Here is a 23,766-nt window from a genome sequence, read left to right as displayed (position 1 = left end):
GCGGGACTAGGAAGTCATGTCAGCAGACCATGACTTTAGCCACAGAGCCCTGTGGGCTAAAACAGAAAACCGATGTCTTAGCATTCAGGCGAATAATCTGCATGTTAGCATCACAAATTAAACAAATGCGCTACCCGTAAGGCCTTAATTCGTTCTTGAATCTCTTCGAGGGGAGTCTCCACCTCGACAATTGCTGATAGAGTGTCACACCAGTAGGTAGCCGCCCTACCAACGCAGCCGATGGTTGAAAAACGAACCCCGTAAGTTGGAACATCTTCCGCAACATGGACTCCATCTTTTTATTCATGGGTTCCTTGAAAGAGGAGCTATCCTCAAGCGGAATAGTGGTTCTCTTAGCAAGCGTGGAGATAGCACCATCCACCTTAGGGACGGTTCCCCACAGTTCAAGCTGCGCATCCGGAACGAGAATAGCTTTTCAAAAGTAGAGGTGGGAAAAGGGCGAGACGAGTTTCTCCCATTCATTCTTAATAATCTTAGCCATCTTGACGGGAACCGGGAAGGCCTGAGGCGCTACCCTGTCCTCATAAACCCTATCAAGTTTAGGGATTGAATGTTTCGCCGGTAGTTTTGGTTCCGGAACCTCCAATGTAGCAAGCACCTCTTTCAGCAGAAAGCGCAAATGCTCCATCTTAAATTTAAAATCTGGAAGCAACCAATTCCAACCCAGAAGCAACATCCTCCGATAACTCGGAGTTGTCCTCAGCGGATAATCTGAGATATCCAGCGGAGTCGAAGACCCATGAGACGGATAGCAGCTCTGTACCTTCCGCTTAGTAGGGCAAGGCATAGCATTAATGACCGTAGAAACCGCCATCTAATTGATCGGCGAAGTCTGGCGGCCAAAGGGCCCCTGCCGCGGGAGGATTAGTAGTGCCCTGAGGAACTGCTTGTGTAATCGGAAATTATTGTAGGTAACGCACCTCGCGGGGCGGAGAACCACCAGAGGTGGACGCCTCAGTTGTACTAAATATTTTATATTAATTAGATATTATTATTATAATATTGTTAAAACATGTGGAACAGAGTTGCGTAGGCGGTTCAACTGGAACCTCTTTGTAATATACACAGTTAATAGGTTTAGATAGAGAGGGAGTATCCTCTAACATATCAGAGTCCTCCATAGCTTGCGTCTTTATTACATACTTGATAAAAAGTTAAATGGCACCTTTATATCCCAATGGCCGGGGCACTCGACACTTCCTATGAACCGGACTACTAGAAACAGCTTTCGTCTTCTCCGAACGCAGGTTGAGAAAGAGAAAGTTACAGATGCCACACCTGGTCAGATGGAGTGCCATGCAGGACCGCCCCTGCGCTCGAGAGAGAAATGCGCCAAAAAAAGTCTGCCTCAATCACTCGTTAAGTAAACTGACTGTTCCACACTGACAGAGCCTCATCCCACACAAATGCAGCAGAAAAACAAACAATATTATACACAATAAAATCCCCCCTGTTCATTAACCCTTTTCCGAGGGTATTGCCCTAGATTCTATAAAGTTAAAGGAGTCACACTGTGACCCTGTCTTCTTACATGTATATATATGAGAAACGATCTTACCAGAATCAACGCCATGGAACAGGTACATGGCCTTTCAAGTGTCACAGGGTTGTAGCATCGCTCCTGACATGGACTTGAGAGAAGAAAAGCAGGCAGCGAAACTCGTTAACGCTGATTGCTAATGGAGCTGTTAATCCGAGTCGGGATGGGTTCGCAAAAAGACTCTCCTCCCTGCATCTCCGGACTCTAACATTCACCCATGCTCTCACTGAGAGGCTGACAGGGCTACTTAAAACTCCAGTCCCATTTCGAAGAGTACTACTACGAATCTTCAAACACATCTCTGCCAACCTCCTGTGACGAAAGGCAAAGAATGACTGGGGTGTCTTTGCCTCCTCCTAGTGGCCAGGTTCTTAATTCCCACAAGTAATGAATGAAGCAGTGGACTCTACTCCCATTAAGATGGAAATATATACTATTAGAAAAAATATTACACTGTCCCCACACGGCTACTTCATAGTGACACCTGGCTTGCAAAATTTTCTGTGGAGAACACTAAAAAATTTAGGAGTAGTCTGTCACTTTAATCATGCATGAGGCGATTGAGCCAGAAACATTGTCGTTTTTAATTTGTCTTTGGGTCTCAAAGTGGATACTTTTCTAAAGTGTTGTGGATGTTTTTTGGCCTCTAAGTCAGTTGGGAAGAAACAGATATTCAAGATTACATCGGCATCCATCATTAGCGGAACTGTTGATGCATTAATTTACCTTTTGTGCCTAACCAGTACATATAATGCAATTAGAATGTTCCCTTACCTCAAGACTTCAAAAAATAAAACAATAGAATTGATACTTATGTTTGAAATATATTTATTTTTTCTCTAGTAAGAGTGAATGCAGTTAAAGTCCAATTGAAAATGCTATAAACAAAGACACCAAAGTATGCAAAATACATTCACTCCAATAATCTCCCATCCATGTACAAATTTTGAAATATGCAGCCACTGTGTGTGTATATATATATATATATATATATTCATTATTATTCCAAGATTCACTTGCAGAAGAACAGCATCCAACAACTTAAAGGTCCTTGATTAGGAAAATGAAATATCCTTAAATAAAAACAATAAGGTTATTTACTAAAAATTGTAAACTATTTCCAGCTGAATATTTAAAATGGAACATTTTTTAACAGAAAAAGTACAGTTCTTGGGTGAACAAAGAAATTGTTATTTACGGAGATAAATTAAATCCTGTTTAAAGGTATTTTAAGTCTGCATGGTGCAGTTACATGCAGTAATCACTAAGTTGTCTACAATAACTTGTAAACAGGATGTATTATTAACATTTAAAAAGACAAGCCTGAGCTGTAACTGTATACTATCTATGACAAGCTCTACATTAAGTGTGTTTGACCAATAAATATATCTATAAATAGCCACACTGCAGATCACACTCATTCACATCTACAGATGAGTGCCTGACATGCTTCCCTCCTGCACAATATTTACCCATGGGGCCACATCCACAGGTCTCATGTATGCACAAAAAAGAATGTCAGAAATGATGTATGTACGTATAGGGAGAGAACTTGACATTTTCCACAAGTCAAAACAAGTAAATAGTATTAAAGTAGAGCATTTGTTTAGACTAGTTATGTTTCCAAAGACATTTCCATACTGGAAGGTGGAGCTATATGAAGTAGTACTCCACTGTTTGGGTGCAAAAGAAAAAAATACAGTAACAAGATCTTGAATTATGTGCAATACAGCATATATTTCATGAACATATGAGCTATGACTACAGTGCACAAGCAGTATCTTCCAAAAAGTTAAAAACCACAACCTTTTAAACATTATGGTTTGTATGGAAGCTTGTTTAAACATACACACATACACTGTTGGCTTAATGGCTAAAAATACATATATAAATTTGATTACACAAACACGCGCAAATGTGTTCAATCACCATTTAAAAAAAAAAAAAATCTGTTTCTAATTTGGAATCATTTTGTCTTATAATATATTTGTAAGACATATCTTCCTGCCACCCTCTTCGCTGTGACCCCAAGCATAAACATTCTGCTTTGTAAAATATTGTAGTGTTGTTATGTATGATTGATCTTGTCATATACAGGGAAGATTGCATCCTGGGATATGTGAATACAGACTTGTAAATATACAGCATTTGTCCTTTACATGGTCACACCATGTTATGGGCTATTATTCTACAGTAGAATACAAGGCCTCCATTTAAAATCCAAGGGCTTTTAAAAGCAGAACTGTAATAATGACAGATGAGGCAAGGTGAACTGCAAACTTTATTGCAAACACCAACGTGCAGGCCAAGCATGAGTGTGCTCCGGGATTCCATAATTCCAGCCAGCTGCCTTATCTGCCATACAGGTGTTGGTGAAGCACTGAGCTCAAAGGCTTGACATCAGCCAATACAAAGTCAAAATCTGAACCCTCCAGTTCTACCACATCTTGTGGTGTTTTTACCCAGTCGTCAAGGCCACAGTTTGAGCAGAGAAAGAAAAAAAGGGGTAAAGAGAAAGAGAGAAACATTTTGAGTTGTGTTCTTGTACCCCCCGCCCTCCATCCTCCCTCACACACCATATGTACACCCACTGCACAAGGTGGATAGTCTTTCCGTCCATGTGACTTTACAGTACTACTGAAATATCTACAACCCGGCCCAGGATTCCAATTCTCTCAGCTCATCATCCTCTTCCTCTTGCTTTTTCTTGACTAAAAAAAAACATAGCAAACAAAAAAGTTAATTGCATGGAATTGTAAAGAACTTGCTCTTCTATTAAGCCTTAAAATATGCTAGACACGCACAAAGATGAATGATCTTGTCGTAAACTATAAGGTGGTTAAATTTTTTTGACTAATATTGTTTTCCTACAATTCTGTGACCAGTGGGCTATTTTCTAAATGCAAATCAGTTGTAAAGTTATTTTTTTATTTTACAGCAGAACTGCATTTCTGAAGTGGATTCAAGTAAAGATATCACTGACTTGCAATTAGAAGCATATAAACAAGTCACTTATTTCCAAATAAATAACTTGCAAATGAGCTGATTTTAGAGCTAAAGTTTAAGATTTTAAGCTGCATACTTTATTTATTTGGGATTTAAAGGGCTATGAAACAAAAATGTTCTCTTGTTAGAGCATACAATTTTTTTTAAAAAGTCTCCAGTTTATTTCGATTATCAAAATTGCTGCCATCTAGTGCTATTGCAAATGGATAACATTCTTGCAAAACTGCTGCCAAATAGTGAACAAGATACATGCATGCCCCTGAGCTTGCGTGTCTGCTTTTTAACAAAACATACCAAGAAAATTAGGAAATTTGATAATAGAAGTTAGAAAGTTATTTAAATTTGCATGCACTATCTGTATCACAAAAGCTTTATTTAAAAAGCCTACTTTTACTTTGACTACACTGCCCCTTTAAATAATACTGTCAAAGGACAGTATTTTTTTCAGTCTTTATTTTAAGTCAGTCAAACTGCTATAATTTCAGACTAATTTGGTTTCACTTTTATAAGAAGTCACATTTCGGAGAAAAGGTTGACTTTCAATTGACTTCACATTGACAGTGTCCAAAGGAGTCTACAGCACCCAGGTAGTTTGATGCACGTGGAAAAAAGGGGGATTGTTAACCCCTTACAACTCCAACAAACAAAAACTCCACAGCACCATATGTTTTTTCAGCTTTTATTATGCTTCTTCGCACATGGAGGTACAGATGTGTGTCAGCGACGTTTCGGGAGATTATCCCATAATCATGATTAAGGGATAACTATCTGTACCTCTATGTGAGAAGAAGCATAATAAAAGCTGAAAAAAATATATGGTGCTGTGGAGTTTTTGTTTGTTGGACTTCACATTGACAGAGTAGCTAATATGTTTCTAGTCAGCAAAAAAAACAAATAAAATGCGTTGGTTTCAATAACTTGTGGCATGTCATTGCTTGACTGGCCATACAGAATCACTCAGGTTGAAATGTTACTTTAGAAAATGAAAAGCTAAATACCAAAATGCTGAACACTATCATACATAGTTACAAAACATTTTGTTCATATGAAAAGAGCACTAGATAAAAAGGGACATTAAATGCTAAAGGTTTCTATAATGCATATGAAAGAGCACGATCTATACATTTTGAAAATATTTGGTTGCTTAAATTTTAAAAGTTGTCAAAGTTGTTGAGTTTAAAGCTAAAAGAAAGTGCATTCCTGTCAATAGCTGGACCTTAGGGGCTGATTGCTTACAGGCAGCTAATCAGGATACTGACTTATTGGGACAGTCCCATGTTCAAAAGCAGCTTTAGATTTTTTTTTTTTATAAATTAAAGGGTTATTTAAGTATGATAAAAATATTTTGCTGCACAAAAACGTTAAAGCAATTAATAAAAAAAATTAATTTGAAACCGGAAAATGTATGATTGTAAGCAAATAATTCCATGGGACAGGTTGCTTTGTAAAAAGGAAATGTCCAATGGCTCTATTGGAGGGCAGCGATATACCCCACAAAAAAAACACTCACCTGGCTTTGATGGTAAAGAGGCTGCAGGCACATTGGGAAGTGGCACATTTTCTGGTCCCTCTACCTCAAGTAGATTTTTGTCTAATTCTTCTTGTTCCAACTCTTCTAACTCAGCCATCAACTCATCCTAAAGAGAAAAAAGCAGCTAGTAACACTGAGCCAAGTCTGAAAGTGGCACATGCTGTAATCTTCTGGCAAAAACATGATCTACTTGGTAATAAAGTAGTGGTTTCAATTATAGGCAACCCTTAGTATATACATTTGTCCAAGCCACCTCTGAAAGTTGCCAGAAGTTAAACTAATTAGCACAAAAAAAAAAAAGGTTTTCTTTTCACACAAACACAAGTTTGATGTGGAGTTCTCTAATTCTGATGACTACATAGCATGAAAAGCTTATAATATTATAAAGTGGTGAATGTCAAAACGTGTAGTATGAAAAGGTCCATGTAAACACTGTACATTCTGTATAGATTACAGGTATCCTTGTATTTTGACCACATACAAATTAGAAGCAACCGTCTGCTGAAGTTACAGGGAGATGTTCAAGTAGCATTACATGCATGGTCAGCGCTTTTATAACATTTTACTATAACCCTGTCTAGCACTATGGTAAATACTAGGAGACTATAATCACGCCTGCAGTGTCCAACAGGCAAATTCAGAGCAACAAATCTAGCAAGGCTCAGATTACAGAGAAATTGCAGTGGGCAAGCAAACGTTTTCCTCTGACTACTGTTGTGATATTTTTTTCACCGCTAGTAACTAGGATGGTAAGTTGTGCATTTGCTGAAATGATCTATGGACACACAGGAGCCAATTAAAAAAAAAAAAAAAGAGAAGCCAGGGAAGGAATTACTGATCTATGTAGCATAAGAAAAAGTCAGGAGCTTTGAGTAAAAACATAATTTATGCTTACCTGATAAATTCCTTTCTTCTGTTGTGTGATCAGTCCACGGGTCATCATTACTTCTGGGATATAACTCCTCCCCAACAGGAAATGCAAGAGGATTCACCCAGCAGAGCTGCACATAGCTCCTCCCCTCTACGTCAGTCCCAGTCATTCGACCAAGAATCAACGAGAAAGGAGTAACCAAGGGTGAAGTGGTGACTGGAGTATAATTTAAAAGATATTTACCTGCCTGAAAACAGGGCGGGCCGTGGACTGATCACACAACAGAAGAAAGGAATTTATCAGGTAAGCATAAATTATGTTTTCTTCTGTTATGTGTGATCAGTCCACGGGTCATCATTACTTCTGGGATACCAATACCAAAGCAAAAGTACACGGATGACGGGAGGGATAGGCAGGCTCATTATACAGAAGGAACCACTGCCTGAAGAACCTTTCTCCCAAAAATAGCCTCCGAAGAAGCAAAAGTGTCAAATTTGTAAAATTTGGAAAAAGTATGAAGCGAAGACCAAGTTGCAGCCTTGCAAATCTGTTCAACAGAGGCCTCATTCTTAAAGGCCCAAGTGGAAGCCACAGCTCTAGTGGAGTGAGCTGTAATTCTTTCAGGAGGCTGCTGTCCAGCAGTCTCATAGGCTAAACGTATTATGCTACGAAGCCAAAAAGAGAGAGAGGTAGCAGAAGCTTTTTGACCTCTCCTCTGTCCAGAATAAACGACAAACAGGGAAGAAGTTTGGCGAAAATCTTTAGTTGCCTGCAAGTAGAACTTGAGGGCACGAACTACATCCAGATTGTGTAGAAGACGTTCCTTCTTTGAAGAAGGATTTGGACACAAGGATGGAACAACAATCTCTTGATTGATATTCCTGTTAGTGACTACCTTAGGTAAGAACCCAGGTTTAGTACGCAGAACTACCTTGTCTGAGTGAAAAATCAGATAAGGAGAATCACAATGTAAGGCTGATAACTCAGAGACTCTTCGAGCCGAGGAAATAGCCATTAAAAACAGAACTTTCCAAGATAACAATTTTATATCAATGGAATGAAGGGGTTCAAACGGAACACCCTGTAAAACGTTAAGAACTAAGTTTAAACTCCATGGCGGAGCAACAGCTTTAAACACAGGCTTGATCCTAGCTAAAGCCTGACAAAAGGCCTGGACGTCTGGATTTTCTGACAGACGCCTGTGTAACAAGATGGACAGAGCTGAAATCTGTCCCTTTAATGAACTAGCTGATAAACCCTTTTCTAAACCTTCTTGTAGAAAGGACAATATCCTAGCGATCCTAACCTTACTCCAGGAGTAACCTTTGGATTCGCACCAGTATAGGTATTTACGCCATATTTTATGGTAAATCCTTCTGGTAACAGGCTTCCTAGCCTGTATCAGGGTATCAATAACCGACTCAGAAAAACCACGTTTTGATAAAATCAAGCGTTCAATTTCCAAGCAGTCAGCTTCAGAGAAGTTAGATTTTGATGTTTGAATGGACCCTGTATCAGAAGGTCCTGTCTTAGAGGTAGAGACCAAGGCGGACAGGATGACATGTCCACTAGATCTGCATACCAAGTCCTGCGTGGCCATGCAGGCGCTATTAGAATCACTGATGCTCTCTCCTGTTTGATTTTGGCAATCAATCGAGGAAGCAGCGGGAAGGGTGGAAACACATAAGCCATCCCGAAGTTCCAAGGTGCTGTCAAAGCATCTATCAGAACCGCTCCCGGATCCCTGGATCTGGACCCGTAGAGAGGAAGTTTGGCGTTCTGGCGAGACGCCATGAGATCTATCTCTGGTTTGCCCCAACGTCGAAGTATTTGGGCAAAGACCTCCGGATGAAGTTCCCACTCCCCCGGATGAAAAGTCTGGCGACTCAAGAAATCCGCCTCCCAGTTCTCCACTCCCGGGATGTGGATTGCTGACAGGTGGCAAGAGTGAGACTCTGCCCAGCGAATTATCTTTGATACTTCCATCATTGCTAGGGAGCTTCTTGTCCCTCCCTGATGGTTGATGTAAGCTACAGTCGTGATGTTGTCCGACTGAAACCTGATGAACCCCCGAGTTGTTAATTGGGGCCAAGCCAGAAGGGCATTGAGAACTGCTCTCAATTCCAGGATGTTTATTGGAAGGAGACTCTCCTCCTGATTCCATAGTCCCTGAGCCTTCAGAGAATTCCAGACAGCGCCCCAACCTAGTAGGCTGGCGTCTGTTGTTACAATTGTCCAGTCTGGCCTGCTGAATGGCATCCCCCTGGACAGGTGTGGCCGATAAAGCCACCATAGAAGAGAATTTCTGGTCTCTTGATTCAGATTCAGAGTAGGGGATAAATCTGAGTAATCCCCATTCCACTGACTTAGCATGCACAATTGCAGCGGTCTGAGGTGTAGGCGTGCAAAAGGTACTATGTCCATTGCCGCTACCATTAAGCCGATCACCTCCATGCATTGAGCTACTGACGGGTGTTGAATGGAATGAAGGACACGGCATGCATTTTGAAGCTTTGTTAACCTGTCTTCTGTCAGGTAAATCTTCATTTCTACAGAATCTATAAGAGTCCCCAAGAATGGAACTCTTGTGAGAGGAAAAAGAGAACTCTTCTTTTCGTTCACTTTCCATCCATGCGACCTTAGAAATGCCAGAACTAACTCTGTATGAGACTTGGCAGTTTGAAAGCTTGAAGCTTGTATTAGAATGTCGTCTAGGTACGGAGCTACCGAAATCCCTCGCGGTCTTAGTACCGCCAGAAGGGCACCTAGAACCTTTGTGAAGATTCTTGGAGCCGTAGCCAATCCGAATGGAAGAGCTACAAACTGGTAGTGCCTGTCTAAGAAGGCAAACCTTAGATACCGGTGATGATCTTTGTGAATCGGTATGTGAAGGTAAGCATCTTTTAAATCCACTGTGGTCATGTACTGACCCTTTTGGATCATGGGTAAGATTGTCCGAATAGTTTCCATTTTGAACGATGGAACTCTTAGGAATTTGTTTAGAATCTTTAAATCTAAGATTGGCCTGAAAGTTCCCTCTTTTTTGGGAACCACAAACAGGTTTGAGTAGAACCCTTGTCCTTGTTCCGACCGCGGAACCGGATGGATCACTCCCATTAATAACAGATCTTGTACACAGCGTAGAAACGCTTCTTTCTTTATCTGGTTTGTTGACAACCTTGACAGATGAAATCTCCCTCTTGGGGGAGATAATTTGAAGTCTAGAAGGTATCCCTGAGATATGATCTCTAGCGCCCAGGGATCCTGAACATCTCTTGCCCAGGCCTGGGCGAAGAGAGAAAGTCTGCCCCCCACTAGATCCGGTCCCGGATCGGGGGCTCTCGGTTCATGCTGTCTTTGGGGCAGCAGCAGGTTTCCTGGCCTGCTTGCTCTTGTTCCAGGACTGGTTAGGCTTCCAGCCTTGCCTGTAACGAGCAACAGCTCCCTCCTGATTTGGTGCAGTGGAGGTTGATGCTGCTCCTGTTTTGAAATTCCGAAAGGGACGAAAATTAGACTGTCTAGCCTTAGCTTTGGCTTTGTCTTGAGGTAGGGCGTGGCCCTTACCTCCTGTAATGTCAGCGATAATTTCTTTCAAACCGGGCCCAAATAAAGATTGCCCCTTGAAAGGTATATTAAGTAATTTGGACTTAGAAGTAACATCAGCTGACCAGGATTTTAGCCACAGCGCCCTACGTGCCTGTATGGCGAATCCTGAGTTCTTAGCCGTAAGTTTGGTTAAATGTACTACGGCCTCCGAAATGAATGAATTAGCTAGTTTAAGGACTCTAAGCCTGTCCGTAATGTCGTCTAGCGTAGATGAACTAAGGTTCTCTTCCAGGGACTCAATCCAAAATGCTGCCGCAGCCGTAATCGGCGCGATACATGCAAGGGGTTGCAATATAAAACCTTGTTGAACAAACATTTTCTTAAGGTAACCCTCTAATTTTTTATCCATTGGATCTGAAAAAGCACAGCTATCCTCCACCGGGATAGTGGTACGCTTAGCTAAAGTAGAAACTGCTCCCTCCACCTTAGGGACCGTTTGCCATAAGTCCCGAGTGGTGGTGTCTATTGGAAACATCTTTCTAAATATTGGAGGGGGTGAGAACGGCACACCGGGTCTATCCCACTCCTTAGTAACAATTTCAGTTAGTCTCTTAGGTATAGGAAAAACGTCAGTACTCGCCGGTACCGCAAAGTATTTATCCAACCTACACAGTTTCTCTGGTATTGCAACGGTGTTACAATCATTGAGAGCTGCTAAGACCTCCCCTAGTAATACACGGAGGTTCTCCAATTTAAATTTAAAATTTGAAATATCTGAATCCAATCTGTTTGGATCAGAACCGTCACCTACAGAATGAAGCTCTCCGTCCTCATGCTCTGCAAGCTGTGACGCAGTATCAGACATGGCCCTAGTATTGTCAGCGCACTCTGTTCTCACCCCAGAGTGATCACGCTTGCCTCTTAGTTCTGGTAATTTAGACAAAACTTCAGTCATAACAGTAGCCATATCCTGTAATGTTATCTGTAATGGCCGCCCAGATGTACTAGGCGCCATAATATCACGCACCTCCCGGGCGGGAGATGCAGGTACTGCCGCGTGAGGCGAGTTAGTCGGCATAACTCTCCCCTCGCTGTTTGGTGAAATTTGTTCAAATTGTACAGATTGACTTTTATTTAAAGTAGCATCAATACAGTTAGTACATAAATTTCTATTGGGCTCCACCTTGGCATTGGAACAAATGACACAGATATCTTCCTCTGAGTCAGACATGTTTAACACACTAGCAATAAACTTGCAACTTGGTTATAATCTTTTTTAGCAAAAACGTACTGTGCCTCAAAGAGGTACTAAACGATTAAATGACAGTTGAAATAATGAACTGAAAAACAGTTATAGCATCAAACTTTAAAACAACACAACTTTTAGCAAAGGTTTGTTCCCATTAGAAAAATAACAATAATTAAATTTGACATAAAAATTACAGAGCAACGTTTTTATTCACAGTCAATATAAAATTCTCACAGCTCTGCTGAGAGAATCTACCTCCCTCCAAAGAAGTTTGAAGACCCCTGAGATCTGTCAGAGATGAACCGGATCATGCAGGAAATATAAGAGTAACTGACTGGAATTTTTTGATGCGTAGCAAAGAGCGCCAAAAACGGCCCCTCCCAACTCACACACAGCAGTGAAGAGAAACGAAACTGTCACAATTAAAACCAAACAACTGCCAAGTGGAAAATAATGCCCAAATATTTATTCACTCAGTACCTCAGAAATGTAAACGATTCTACATTCCAGCAAAAACGTTTAACATGATAAATACTTATTAAAAGGATTAGTGACTTTTAACAGAGTAGTTCCGGTGAAATACCATCCCCAGAATACTGAAGTGTATACATACATGTCATAACGGTATGGCAGGATTTTCTCATCAATTCCATTCAGAAAATAAAAACTGCTACATACCTCAATGCAGATTCATCTGCCCGCTGTCCCCTGATCTGAAGCTTTTACCTCCCTCAGATGGCCGAGAACAGCAATATGATCTTAACTACTCCGGTTAAAATCATAGTAAAAAACTCTGGTAGATTCTTCCTCAAACTCTGCCAGAGAAGTAATAACACGCTCCGGTGCTATTGTAAAATAACAAACTTTTGATTGAAGTCATAAAAACTAAGTATAATCACCATAGTCCTCTCACACATCCTATCTAGTCGTTGGGTGCAAGAGAATGACTGGGACTGACGTAGAGGGGAGGAGCTATGTGCAGCTCTGCTGGGTGAATCCTCTTGCATTTCCTGTTGGGGAGGAGTTATATCCCAGAAGTAATGATGACCCGTGGACTGATCACACATAACAGAAGAAATGTTACTTCTGCTGTCCAGTAATCATCACGTCATGATCTATCTATAAGATGTAGCTATACCAATATCACTGTTTAAGAGCAGAGTCTGCACATACTGGTCTCCTAATCGTTCCTACTTTAGAAACATCAAATTATTAGAAATTTAGAACGTCTATTTGATATTGATAATAAAATGAAAACCACTGCCGGAATTAGCATCATTTGCTAAATACTTACATCATCAAACTCTTCTCCAAATCCTACAGGCTTGGAAATAGCATCTGAGATTTCCTGTGCAAGTTCCTGCTGATCAGCAATATCTTGCATTAGTTCGTCTACCTTATCGATATCCCTGCCAGACGACAAAAAAAAATTAAAAAAAATTATATATATATATATATATATATATTATGCAACACATTTAATCCATACGATATGTGAATGTGGGTACCAATTGAAAACAAAAATTAAACATGCATATTAATCTTTGAACAGAATATGTAATGTTCTTTATTATTAAAAGGGATATTTAAAGCCAAAATTAAACTTTCACGAATCCGATAGAATGTGCAGTTTTAATGTAAAATTTCCTTCTATTAGCATATGTATACTTATGAATCTGTGATTGGCTAATGGCTGTCACATGATACAGGGAGCCAGCAAATTAATGAAATTTGTTAGAACAAAAAAATTGCTAAATTAAAATCCAGGTGCTATTCAATTTTATTTTTATTATGCACTTGTTGATTATGCAGTTCTACTTTATCTCATTGCTAATTGTTTATTTAATTTCATGATACAATTTATAGGTAAAATAATTATCTGACACATTTACATGTCAGACATTTATTTTTCACTCAGCTATTCTCCTCTTATCACATTTGGTATAGCACCCCAAGTGGTGCAGAAGAAGCGATCTGGGGTCAATAACAGTCACCCAGAAGACTGGGCTCTGGTGGATATTCAATAATCTGCAGAGGGTGATACAGAACACAAGAGTGCCTATATGGCCTAGCATTGTTTATATAGGCAGCAGATACATAATAAAGGTATGTATTGCACTCACATTTAGTAGAGCACCTCCCTTGGTGCAGTCAGTGCGAACTGGGATCAATAAAGTCACCCAGTAGACTTATATTCGGCAATCTGAAGCTCCCAATGATCCAGAGATGGAGGTGTAAGTCAAAGAGCAGGTAATAACACTAGTCCGGCAGCAAGTGGTAAGTATACAAAAAAAACGTACTATATTAAAATATATTAGCAACGTGTTTCTCAGCCAACCAGTGGCTGTTAAGTTTATTGATCCCAGTTCACTGACTGCACCAAGGGAGGTGCTCTACTAAATGTGAGTGCAATACATACCTTTATTATATATATCCTGCCTATATAAACAATACTAGGCCATATAGGCACTCTTGTGTTCTGTATCAGCCTCTGCAGATTATTGAATATCCCCCGGAGGTCAGTATCTACCTAACCTAATACCTTCATTTTCATCTAACAATATTGGGCCATGCGGCGCTTCTGTGTTTTTGTTGTCTGCAGATTACTGATTTTGGATTGTGGCCTTGATCCTCTACAGATAGCTGCCTTGACCTGTTTCACCATCTACCCAGTGTGGACATCACTGCCTCTAGATGAGACTATATTCTCTAGACACTAAGAACTATTAGCCAACAAATTTTTCTATAGACAACACTCTTGTTTATTACATAGGTCTCCAGATAGGGATATATATCATCCACGTTATCTGGCCTAGATTGTGTCTTATATAGCATTCTACAGTCTATTATAGTTATTTTACTGCTATTTTCTATATTTATATCAATGTTTATTATAGCTCTATTAGTTTGAATCTTTCAATCATCGACATTTTTCGGTCAGCATCATATATTTTGAGCATATCACACATGGCTTAATGAGGGAGCCCCCTATTTATATAGTATTCTCCTCTTATGTTTTGTGTCACTTGTCAGGTGCCAGAATTAGAATAAACTATTCAAAGGGACACTAAAGTCAAAATTAAAATTCCATGATTCAAAAAGAACATGCAGTTTTAAGAGACTTTCCAATTTAATAACATTATGAAATTTTGAGCAGTCTTTTGTACACTGAGGCAACAGCTCCTACTGAGCTGGTGCACAATTCACAGTGAATGTGTATACTAGTTTGTGATTGGCTGATGGCTGTCACACAATAAAGAGGGCTGCAAATGGGGGGGGGGGGCTGGAGAAATAAAATTGTCAAAAAAATCTATTTTTATTCTATGTGAAATTCAGAGTAAGTGTTATTGTCTTGTCTTTTTATTATGCACTTGTTAATCATGCAATTCTACTGTATTTAAAACACCACTTAATGCAACAGAATAACATCATTAACAAGTACATAATACAAAGACAAATGCAATAACACCTACTCTGAATTTCAAATAAGCAGTAGATATTTTTCTGAAAAATTGTCTCTCTCCCTTTTTCCGGCCCCCCCTGTATCATGTGACACATCAGCCAATCATAGACTAGTATACATATACCCTGTAAACTTGTGCACATGCTCAGTAGGATCTGAATATATATATATAAAAAAAATTAAAAATTTGATAATGGAAGCAAATTGTCTTAAAACTGCGTGCTCTTTATGAATCATAAAAGTCTATTTTGACTTGTGTCCCTTTAATGGTCCTTTAAAAAGGGACACAAGTCAAGATTAAACTTTCATGAATAAGAGAGCATGCAATTTTAGACAGCTCTTCAAATTTACTTCTATTAACAAAATGCGCAGTCTTTTTATATTTATACTTTGAGACACCTGCTCATACTCAGCATGTGAAAGAATTCACAGAATATAAGTATATGCATTTTCTATTGGCTGAAAACTGTCACATGATACAGGGAGAGTAGAAATAGACATAACTTTGAAAATTGTGTATAATTTTTATTTATATATATATATATATATATATATATATATATATATATATATATATATATATATATATATATATATATATATATATATATATATATATATATATATATATATATATATATATATAGAAAATGAGAAGTTGAAAGCACTCACTGGACTATAGACAACAATATCAATCAAATATCCTTTATTGTGACGTTTCGGGACCAACAGCGTCCCTTCTTCTGACAAGGTGGTCCCGAAACGTCACAATAAAGGATATTTGATTGATATTGTTGTCTATAGTCCAGTGAGTGCTTTCAACTTCTCATTTTCTACATACCTGGCTACAGCACCCTGGCAAGTTGCGGTCTGTTGGTGAGAGTGCATATACCACAAACAAACTTTTACACATATATATATATATATATCACACAAAAAATAACATTTAAAGTTCAGGCTAAGTGCTATTGCATTGTCTTTATTATTCATTTGTGGATTATGCAAATCTACTGTATTTACTGGTCCTTTAAGAATACTGAAAAACAAAGAATCATTAAAAAAAAAAAAAAAAAAAAACTAGGACAAAATAATGACCATTAGTCATATACCCGTAGAGTAAATACATTGTTGAATTTAGCAGAAATGTGTTCTATACTAACATTTCGCATCAAAAGGTAAATAAAAAAAAAATAAAAAAGATTCCAGTGTCAATTTCGGCATGGAATAATTCAGTTTGTCTTATAGATGTCAGACCATTTTATCTTGTCCATTATCCTATAATTACATCCGGGAAAAAGTGCACTATGTGAATGCCCCCATAGATGCGACTACAATCACATGCACCTTTAATGCAGACACTGGTTGTTACTTACATGTTGTCATGAGCAGCTTTCATAGCTTTAGCTGCAAATCCCATGTTTTTGAGAACCTCAGTATTGGTGTTAGCATTTTCAAGGGCTTCACGCTGAAATTCAATAGTGGATAATGTTCCATCGATTTGTGCAAGCTGCTTCTCGTACCTCTTCTTGCGTTTCAGAGCCTGCAGGGCAGCTATCAGAGAAATACATAACTAGTGATTAAATTTCTTACTCAAAGTCTTCACAGTAAATCAAACTTCCTATTAAAGTAATTTAAAGTGTGAGATAAAACAATCTGCTACTTGGAAAACCAACATATTTTAATGAATACATTCTTGAGGTTTAAAGTTCAATTTAGAGAGCATTTTGAGCATGTTTATATCAAACATGTAAATAGAAAATGTATTATTTTTGCCTTGCTTATTGACATCTATGGTGAGCACTATGGTGCGTTATATGGAGGCTGTAAATCTTATGAACGGGCACCAATCTTGGTTTACGGGAAAATAACGAAAGTATTTTTTCTGTAACCGCTTATGTAAGAATTGTGAAATTTGCTGTATAATCTTATATGGTGACCTAGATTAACAATTGCTCTTTAGGAGAGAATCAGTCACATGATGCAGCAGCAATATTGCTTTTATGTTTATCGTAATAATTTGTAATTCAATACTGCCTCTTTTGAGTCAATCGCTCACTAAACACAAACTCTTGAAATCAGGTGTGTAGGTACAGCCTTTTGCATGCAACATTGAACTCATAGGTCATATGGTTAGGCAGCCATTTTGTTCTTTGCGACAAATTTCTAGAAACTTCAGCTCTGGAACTGCTTATGTTACAACTTTGAAACTTGCTGTGCTCAGTGCTGCTATGACCTAGATTTGCTATTGGTCAACAGAAGTGCCTTGGTCACATGATGTAGCAGCCATCTTGCGAAAATCTAAACATCTTCTCTTATACCGCTTAGTGCAATAAAGCACAATTTTGCACATATACTCCTTGCAAAGTCCTCTACCAAGTTTGTTAAAACTGCGATTTTTCCATAAACATGGCCGTCGTGAGATATTAACCTTTTTAACAACATTTAATTGCATAAATTTGCACTTTATGCATTAGTTTTACATTATTTAACAATATTACAGTGTAATAGACATATGATTACACAGTCATAACCCTTAAATACAATATTGCAGTCAAAATTCGAATTGCGCAGTCTCCTTCGTGAAATAAAACATTTGCAAATTTTAATAAAACGAATGCAAATTGTAGAGGTCTATAGGGAGCATTCGTATGTGCAATTTGAAAGCCATACATTGCATTGTTTAGCAGCCATTTTGTTTTGTATGTACTGTTTTTAAAAACAACAAAAATCTTCTTCTCCAAAACTGCTTATGGGACAGACTTGAAATTTTGTTTAGAGAGTTATTTTATGACTAACATTCAGATTTGTTCAAGAGAAGTTGATGGGTCATGTGGTTTGGCAGCCATTTTGCAAAAATGCTTAACAACATTTTTAAATTAATAATAAAACAAAAACCATTTTACAAAAATGCTTTATTTTTCCCATGTTTATTGACATCTATTGTGAGAACTATTGTGCATAATATGGAGGCTGTATATCATATGATTTGGCAGCCATTTTGTTTTACGCAAAACATTTGAAAATCAAAATAGAGCATACAATTTTCAGATTTATTTTATTAAATTTGCTTCATTCTCTTTGTATCCTTTGCTAAAGGAGCGCAATGCACTGCTGGGAGCTAGCTGAACACATTAAAAGAGCTAGTAACAGCTAGTTAGCAGTAGGTGCATAGTTACTGAGCCTACCTATGTATGCTTTTCAGCATCAGATACCGAACAAAGCAAATTAGATAAAATAATTCAATTAGGAAGTAGTTAAAACTGCATGTCCTATCTGAATCATGAAAGTTTAATTTTGCCTCTCTGAACACTGAATCAAGCTCTTACTAAGTTTCAAGAAGCTGAATGAATAGAAGATTGTTTGGAGAGGAATAAATCTGCACAAGGAACCAAGCACAGGGAGGTGCAAATAGAAGAAAGGGAAATATAAATGTTATTGTTTTATTTAAATAAAACTATTTAAAAGTATTAATTTAAAAACTTTCCTCCCAATAATGTACAGCTTAAAATTCAAATATGAATGATTAACCTATAAAACTGGAAGCAATTTACCTCCCAATATTTTTTTTTTATTAATTTCAATGATCAATGCATGTATTGTTAATATATAACCAGTAATTGTCAGATAAAAAAGAAAAATAAATTGAAAAATTATTATTTTAAGAAACTAAAATTTATGCTTACCTGATAAATGTATTTATTTATTGACACAGTGAGTCCACAGATCATCATCAATTACTGTAGGTAATATCACTCCTGGTCAGCAGGAGGAGGCAAAGAGCACCACAGCAAAGCTGTTAAGTATCACTTCCCTACCCACAAACCCGTCATTCGACCGAAGGAAAGGAGAAAAGTAAATAACACAAGGTGCAGAGGTGCCTGAGGTTTATATACCACAAAACTGGAAAACAGGGCGGCCCGTGGACTCATTGCGTCAAGAGAGAATTACATTTCTCAGGTAAGCATACATTTCGTTTTCTTTCTAATGACATGGTGAGTCCACAGATCATCATCATCAATTACTGTTGGGAATCAACACCCAAGCTAGAGGACACAGATAAGGGAAGGACAAGACAGGTAACCTAAACAGAAGGCACCAATGCTTGAAGAACCCTTCTACCAAAAGAAGCCTCAGCAGAAGCAAAAGAATCAATCTTATAACATTTTGAAAAAGTATGCAAAGGACCAAACTGCAGCTTTGCAAATTTGTTCAACAGAGCTTCAGGTTTGAAAGCCAAGGAAGAAGGAACAGCCCTCGTGAAATGATCCGTGATTCTCTCAGGAGGCTGATGTCCAGCCGTTTCATAGGCCAAACGAATAATACTCTTCAGCCAGAACGAAAGAAGTAGCCGTGGCTTTCTGACCCTAGCATTTCCCAGAGAAACAGACAAACAAAGCAGAAGACTAGCGGAAATCCTTAGTCGCCTGCAAGTAGAATTTCAGCACACACACACCACATCTAGGTTGGCAGCAAACGCTCCTTATGAGGAGGATTAGGACACAAAGAAGGCACAACGATATCCTGATTAATATTCCTATCTGAAACAACTTTTAGGAAGGAAACTTAACTTAGTACGCAGAACTACCTTATCAGAATGAAAGGGGAATCATACTGCAACACAGAGTTCAGAGACTCTCCTAGCAGAAGAAAAGGCAACAAGAAACAAAACCTTTCCAAGAAAACATCTTAATATCTAAGGAATGCATAGGCTCAAACAGAGCCTGTTGCAAAACTTTAAGAACAAAGTTAAGACTCCAAGGTGGAGCAACCGATTTAAACACAGGCCTGATTCTTACCATGGCCTGACAAAAGGATTGGACATCCGGCACGTCCGCCAGACGCTTGTGCAGAAATCTGACCGAAAACCCCTTCTCCAGGTCTTCCTGGAGAAAAGACAAATTCCTAGGAATCCTGACCCTACTCCAAGAGAACCCTTGGATTCACACCAATAAGACATTTACACCATATCTTATGGTAAATCTTTCTAGTAACTGGCATGCAAGCCTGAAACATAGCCTAAAAGACAGTCATAAAAACCACGCTTAGACCAACTAAGCAATCAATCTCCAAGCAGTCAGCTTTAGAGAAAACGAAAATAGAATGAAGGAAGGGACCGGGATTTAGATATCCTTCCTCAGAGGAAGTCTCCAAGGAGGGAGAAGTGACCATTCCACTAGGTCTGCACACCAGATCCTGCAAAAACGCAGGGGCTATTAGAATCACTGACTGACTCTCCTGTTTGATAAGAATGACTTGTGAAAGGAGAGAAAAACACAGGAAATAGGTATGCAAGACTGATTGCCAAGGAAAAAACTGCCAGAACATTTATCAAGGCGGTCTGTGGATCACCTTGACCATGAACCTACCCTCATAAGCTTGGTGTTTTGTCAAAAACGCCCTCAGAAACCAACTCCATTTTAGGATTTACCTAGAAAACACCTTCGGACGGAGAGCCCACTCCCCGGGAGGGGGGGGGGGGAAATTATGTCTGTTCAGAAACCCAATTGTTCACCCCTAAAAAGAGGAAAAGGACAGCAGATGATGTAAGTCAGAGAGGAGAAATTGCCAATTTAATGACGACTGAGGCCAAGCCAACAGAACAATGTAACTCGCCCTCAACTGTAAAAGAGGAACGCAGACAAGTCCGAGATTAATAATCCCTGTGCCATAAGCAAGTTCCAGACTGGTTCCCAGTCCAGAAGGTAAGGGCACGCTGTCACATTACTTGGGAATGTCTCCAGAAGCATGCGCTTTGAGGCAGGAACTCCTGAAAAAAAAACAGTACTGAAGGGAGTCTTATCTACTGATCTAAGCTATCTACCGGACCACCAGAGCTTGCCGGTGGCCGGACAGAAGACTGCAGGGAGAACAAAAAAAAAAATCCTTGATTATCTGGTCACTGTTAGAGATCCTCTTCTAGATAGAGAATCTATGAAAGGTCCCCAAATAAATCACCCTTGCATATGGAGCAAAGGAACTCATATCTAAAATCATTTCCCAACCATGGGAAAGAAGCATGGACAAGGTCTCTTGAAAGAGTTTGTTTGAAGGAAGGATACCTGAATCATATATGATCCGATCAGCAATATTCCGAGACCTACAAGTCCTTCTAGGATGACGAAACTCAGAAACTTGAGAAGATCCCGATCATGGGAACAAATGAATACACATCCTTCAGGTCTATGTTCGATATGAACAGGCCCTTCTTGAACCAAAGGAGAATAGATACTACTTTGAAGGTCAGAACTTGAGAAAATACCAAAATCTTGTTCCCAGAGTGGAACAATCACTCCCAGAGGTGAAGATCTTGAACCCAGTTCAAGGAAGGCTTCTCATCAAACCTGGATTGAAGATACTCTAGAAGGATAAATCTGCCCATGGGAGGAAATCTTAGATTGAATTAAAATTAGTTGGATACCAAGACATGACAGATCCTGCAGAAAAATGGAAAAAAAAAAAAAAAATACTTTCCGTTAGTCTTACTATCTTGACATGTGGTAGAAAAAGAAAAACCCTTTTTCCCCCGAAGTCAGAGGATAATTCTGCCAGACCAAATCCAACAAGGTCTCATCCTTGAAAGAAAAACCAGAAACATGGAATTGGAGAAAACCTAAAAAATAGTTGAAGCTGCAACTGCAGAGCTAAAAAAACCTAGGCTGGACTACTAAGCCACAGGTAGGTTTCTCCGCCGACCAAGAAATCAGCCACAATGCTTTAAAAAATATTCTGCTTTGTTAAAGAATTGAGAGGACACAAAGGCCCATGACTGGGTTTGAGATCTAAACCATGAGCCTTCAAGTCAAGCTTGCTAACCCCTAGGCCACAACAGCCATCAGCGGGCTAGCACAGAAAGTCTAAAATGACAAAGCATTGCTCTAAAAGAACAATTAAACGCTGTAAGGAGCTAGTTACCCTCCATAGGGGTCAAAACTCTCTGGCCCCAGAAGAGAAGCTTCTACGAAATGCACCATGCATTTAAATGGAGTCAGCGACAGGAAAATCCTTTGAAGGACAGGAGACAGGGGGAAAGGTATCCCCCCTCTTATTTCTACCATAACACGTCTAGAAAACACTTCCCCTTAGGAAGACAAATCATAGAAACTTAAGTTAACAAAATTTCCAAGGGTTGACGACAGGAGTATCGGTGTCGTCCGGGAAGCTAAAACCTCCTTTAACAGTACACGAGGTGTGCAAGCTTAATCTGAAGTAGTCCACTACAGCATCAGATGAAGGAATTATACTGTCCGAATATGGGATTCACCATCAGGAACCCCCGGCGGATACTCCTCACCAGCCTAGGAGAGGGGGTGATCTGTGTAACAGAAAGAGCAGAAACCTTACTATCATTTTCCCTGTATGTAAGGAAAAACAGACAAAGCTGCTGATACCCAAAAGATACCTGAACCACAAGTCTGTAAGCAAATACACTCCGCCAGGAGATTTAGAGGAACCACAGGGCACTGCATGTGACGCCATTGAGGCATGGGACAATTAAGGAGAGAGCTGTGGCATTGCCTAAACAGCCTATTCTGAATCCCAAAGGAAAACAAAACATGTACACAGGAACAAGCCACTGTTCCAAAACTATGCAAAATATCCCCAAGTCACTATAGGTCCTCTAATCTGCATTAGGCCAAAATGCCAAATTCAGTATATTACCACTAAACTACAGAGGTAATAAACATATGTAAAACCTTCCAGGGCAAAATTTACAGTACACAGAAGGATTACAATTAATGTTTCCACAGGAAAAATGTTACCTGAACATTATATAAACCCTTCTATTATGAAATGAACTGTCACTTTAAATCTCTATTAAGCAGAAAGATGAGATACACATACACTCTTGTCATCTTATAGAGGGCTAAAATTAAAAATATATCCTTATTTAAAGTACGATTTCAATATAAGGGACTAAACGTTTCCAACCATAGTCCCAGGGGCCTGAAAATTAACTGAAATACCAGGCACATCCCTATCAGACCTGAAAACTGCTCTCCCGGTCTGCAGACATCTTATTAAAAGGGACATGAACCAGAGGGATAATGAGCACAGCTGCCTCCTCATGTCCGAGGACGAAGCGGAGAAAAAGAACAAAGGCACCAAAAAAATTGCGCTGCTCCGCTCTGGAAAGGAAGGAGGCGGGAACTAAAAACCTTGGCAAAGAAATGAAATGCGCACTAAATATTGTGCTTCATTCCGACGACAGTCCTACAGTCAGATTAGTAACAGTAGCATAAACAAAGAAAATAAAAATTAGCTACCTAAAAATCCCTGACTTCTCCCCGATAACTAAAGCGTCCAAGCAACGAAGCACTCTAATGCCGTTCCCATTTCCGATGAGAATAAGGGTCTGAGAGGCTGTTTAACGAGATGCAGTCCCTAACATAGTGCTGAACTGCATAAAAAATCTGATTCAATTTGAGCCAAAATAAAGGTTAACTTAACTCCTTCATTGCTGACAAGGAGTTCAACCTTAAGTCTCCAACTCACATGAAAGTGCCTGCCCCTGCCATAAAACATCCTGATTAGGATGCAG

The 23,766-nt window shown here is 39.2% G+C and overlaps 1 protein-coding gene across 1 annotated transcript in view; it reads right to left on the bottom strand.

The window, feature by feature from the left end:
- Positions 1-2,372: 2,372 nt before the first annotated feature.
- The window catches only part of CHMP4B (charged multivesicular body protein 4B), a 39,355-nt gene continuing 17,961 nt past the window's right edge, over positions 2,373-23,766 (bottom strand). Inside the window, exons 2-5 of the mRNA XM_053712854.1 lie at positions 16,601-16,778; positions 13,059-13,173; positions 6,078-6,204; positions 2,373-4,272 (exon numbers count right to left, since the gene is read on the bottom strand). Of these exons, the coding sequence (XP_053568829.1) occupies positions 4,208-4,272; positions 6,078-6,204; positions 13,059-13,173; positions 16,601-16,778 (485 nt within the window). The 3' untranslated portion in view covers positions 2,373-4,207. The remainder of the gene's footprint in view (positions 4,273-6,077; positions 6,205-13,058; positions 13,174-16,600; positions 16,779-23,766) is intronic.

This window comes from Bombina bombina, chromosome 1 (genome assembly GCF_027579735.1).
Source record: "Bombina bombina isolate aBomBom1 chromosome 1, aBomBom1.pri, whole genome shotgun sequence".
NCBI lineage: Eukaryota > Metazoa > Chordata > Amphibia > Anura > Bombinatoridae > Bombina > Bombina bombina.
This window is presented reverse-complemented; position numbering and strand designations above follow the sequence as displayed.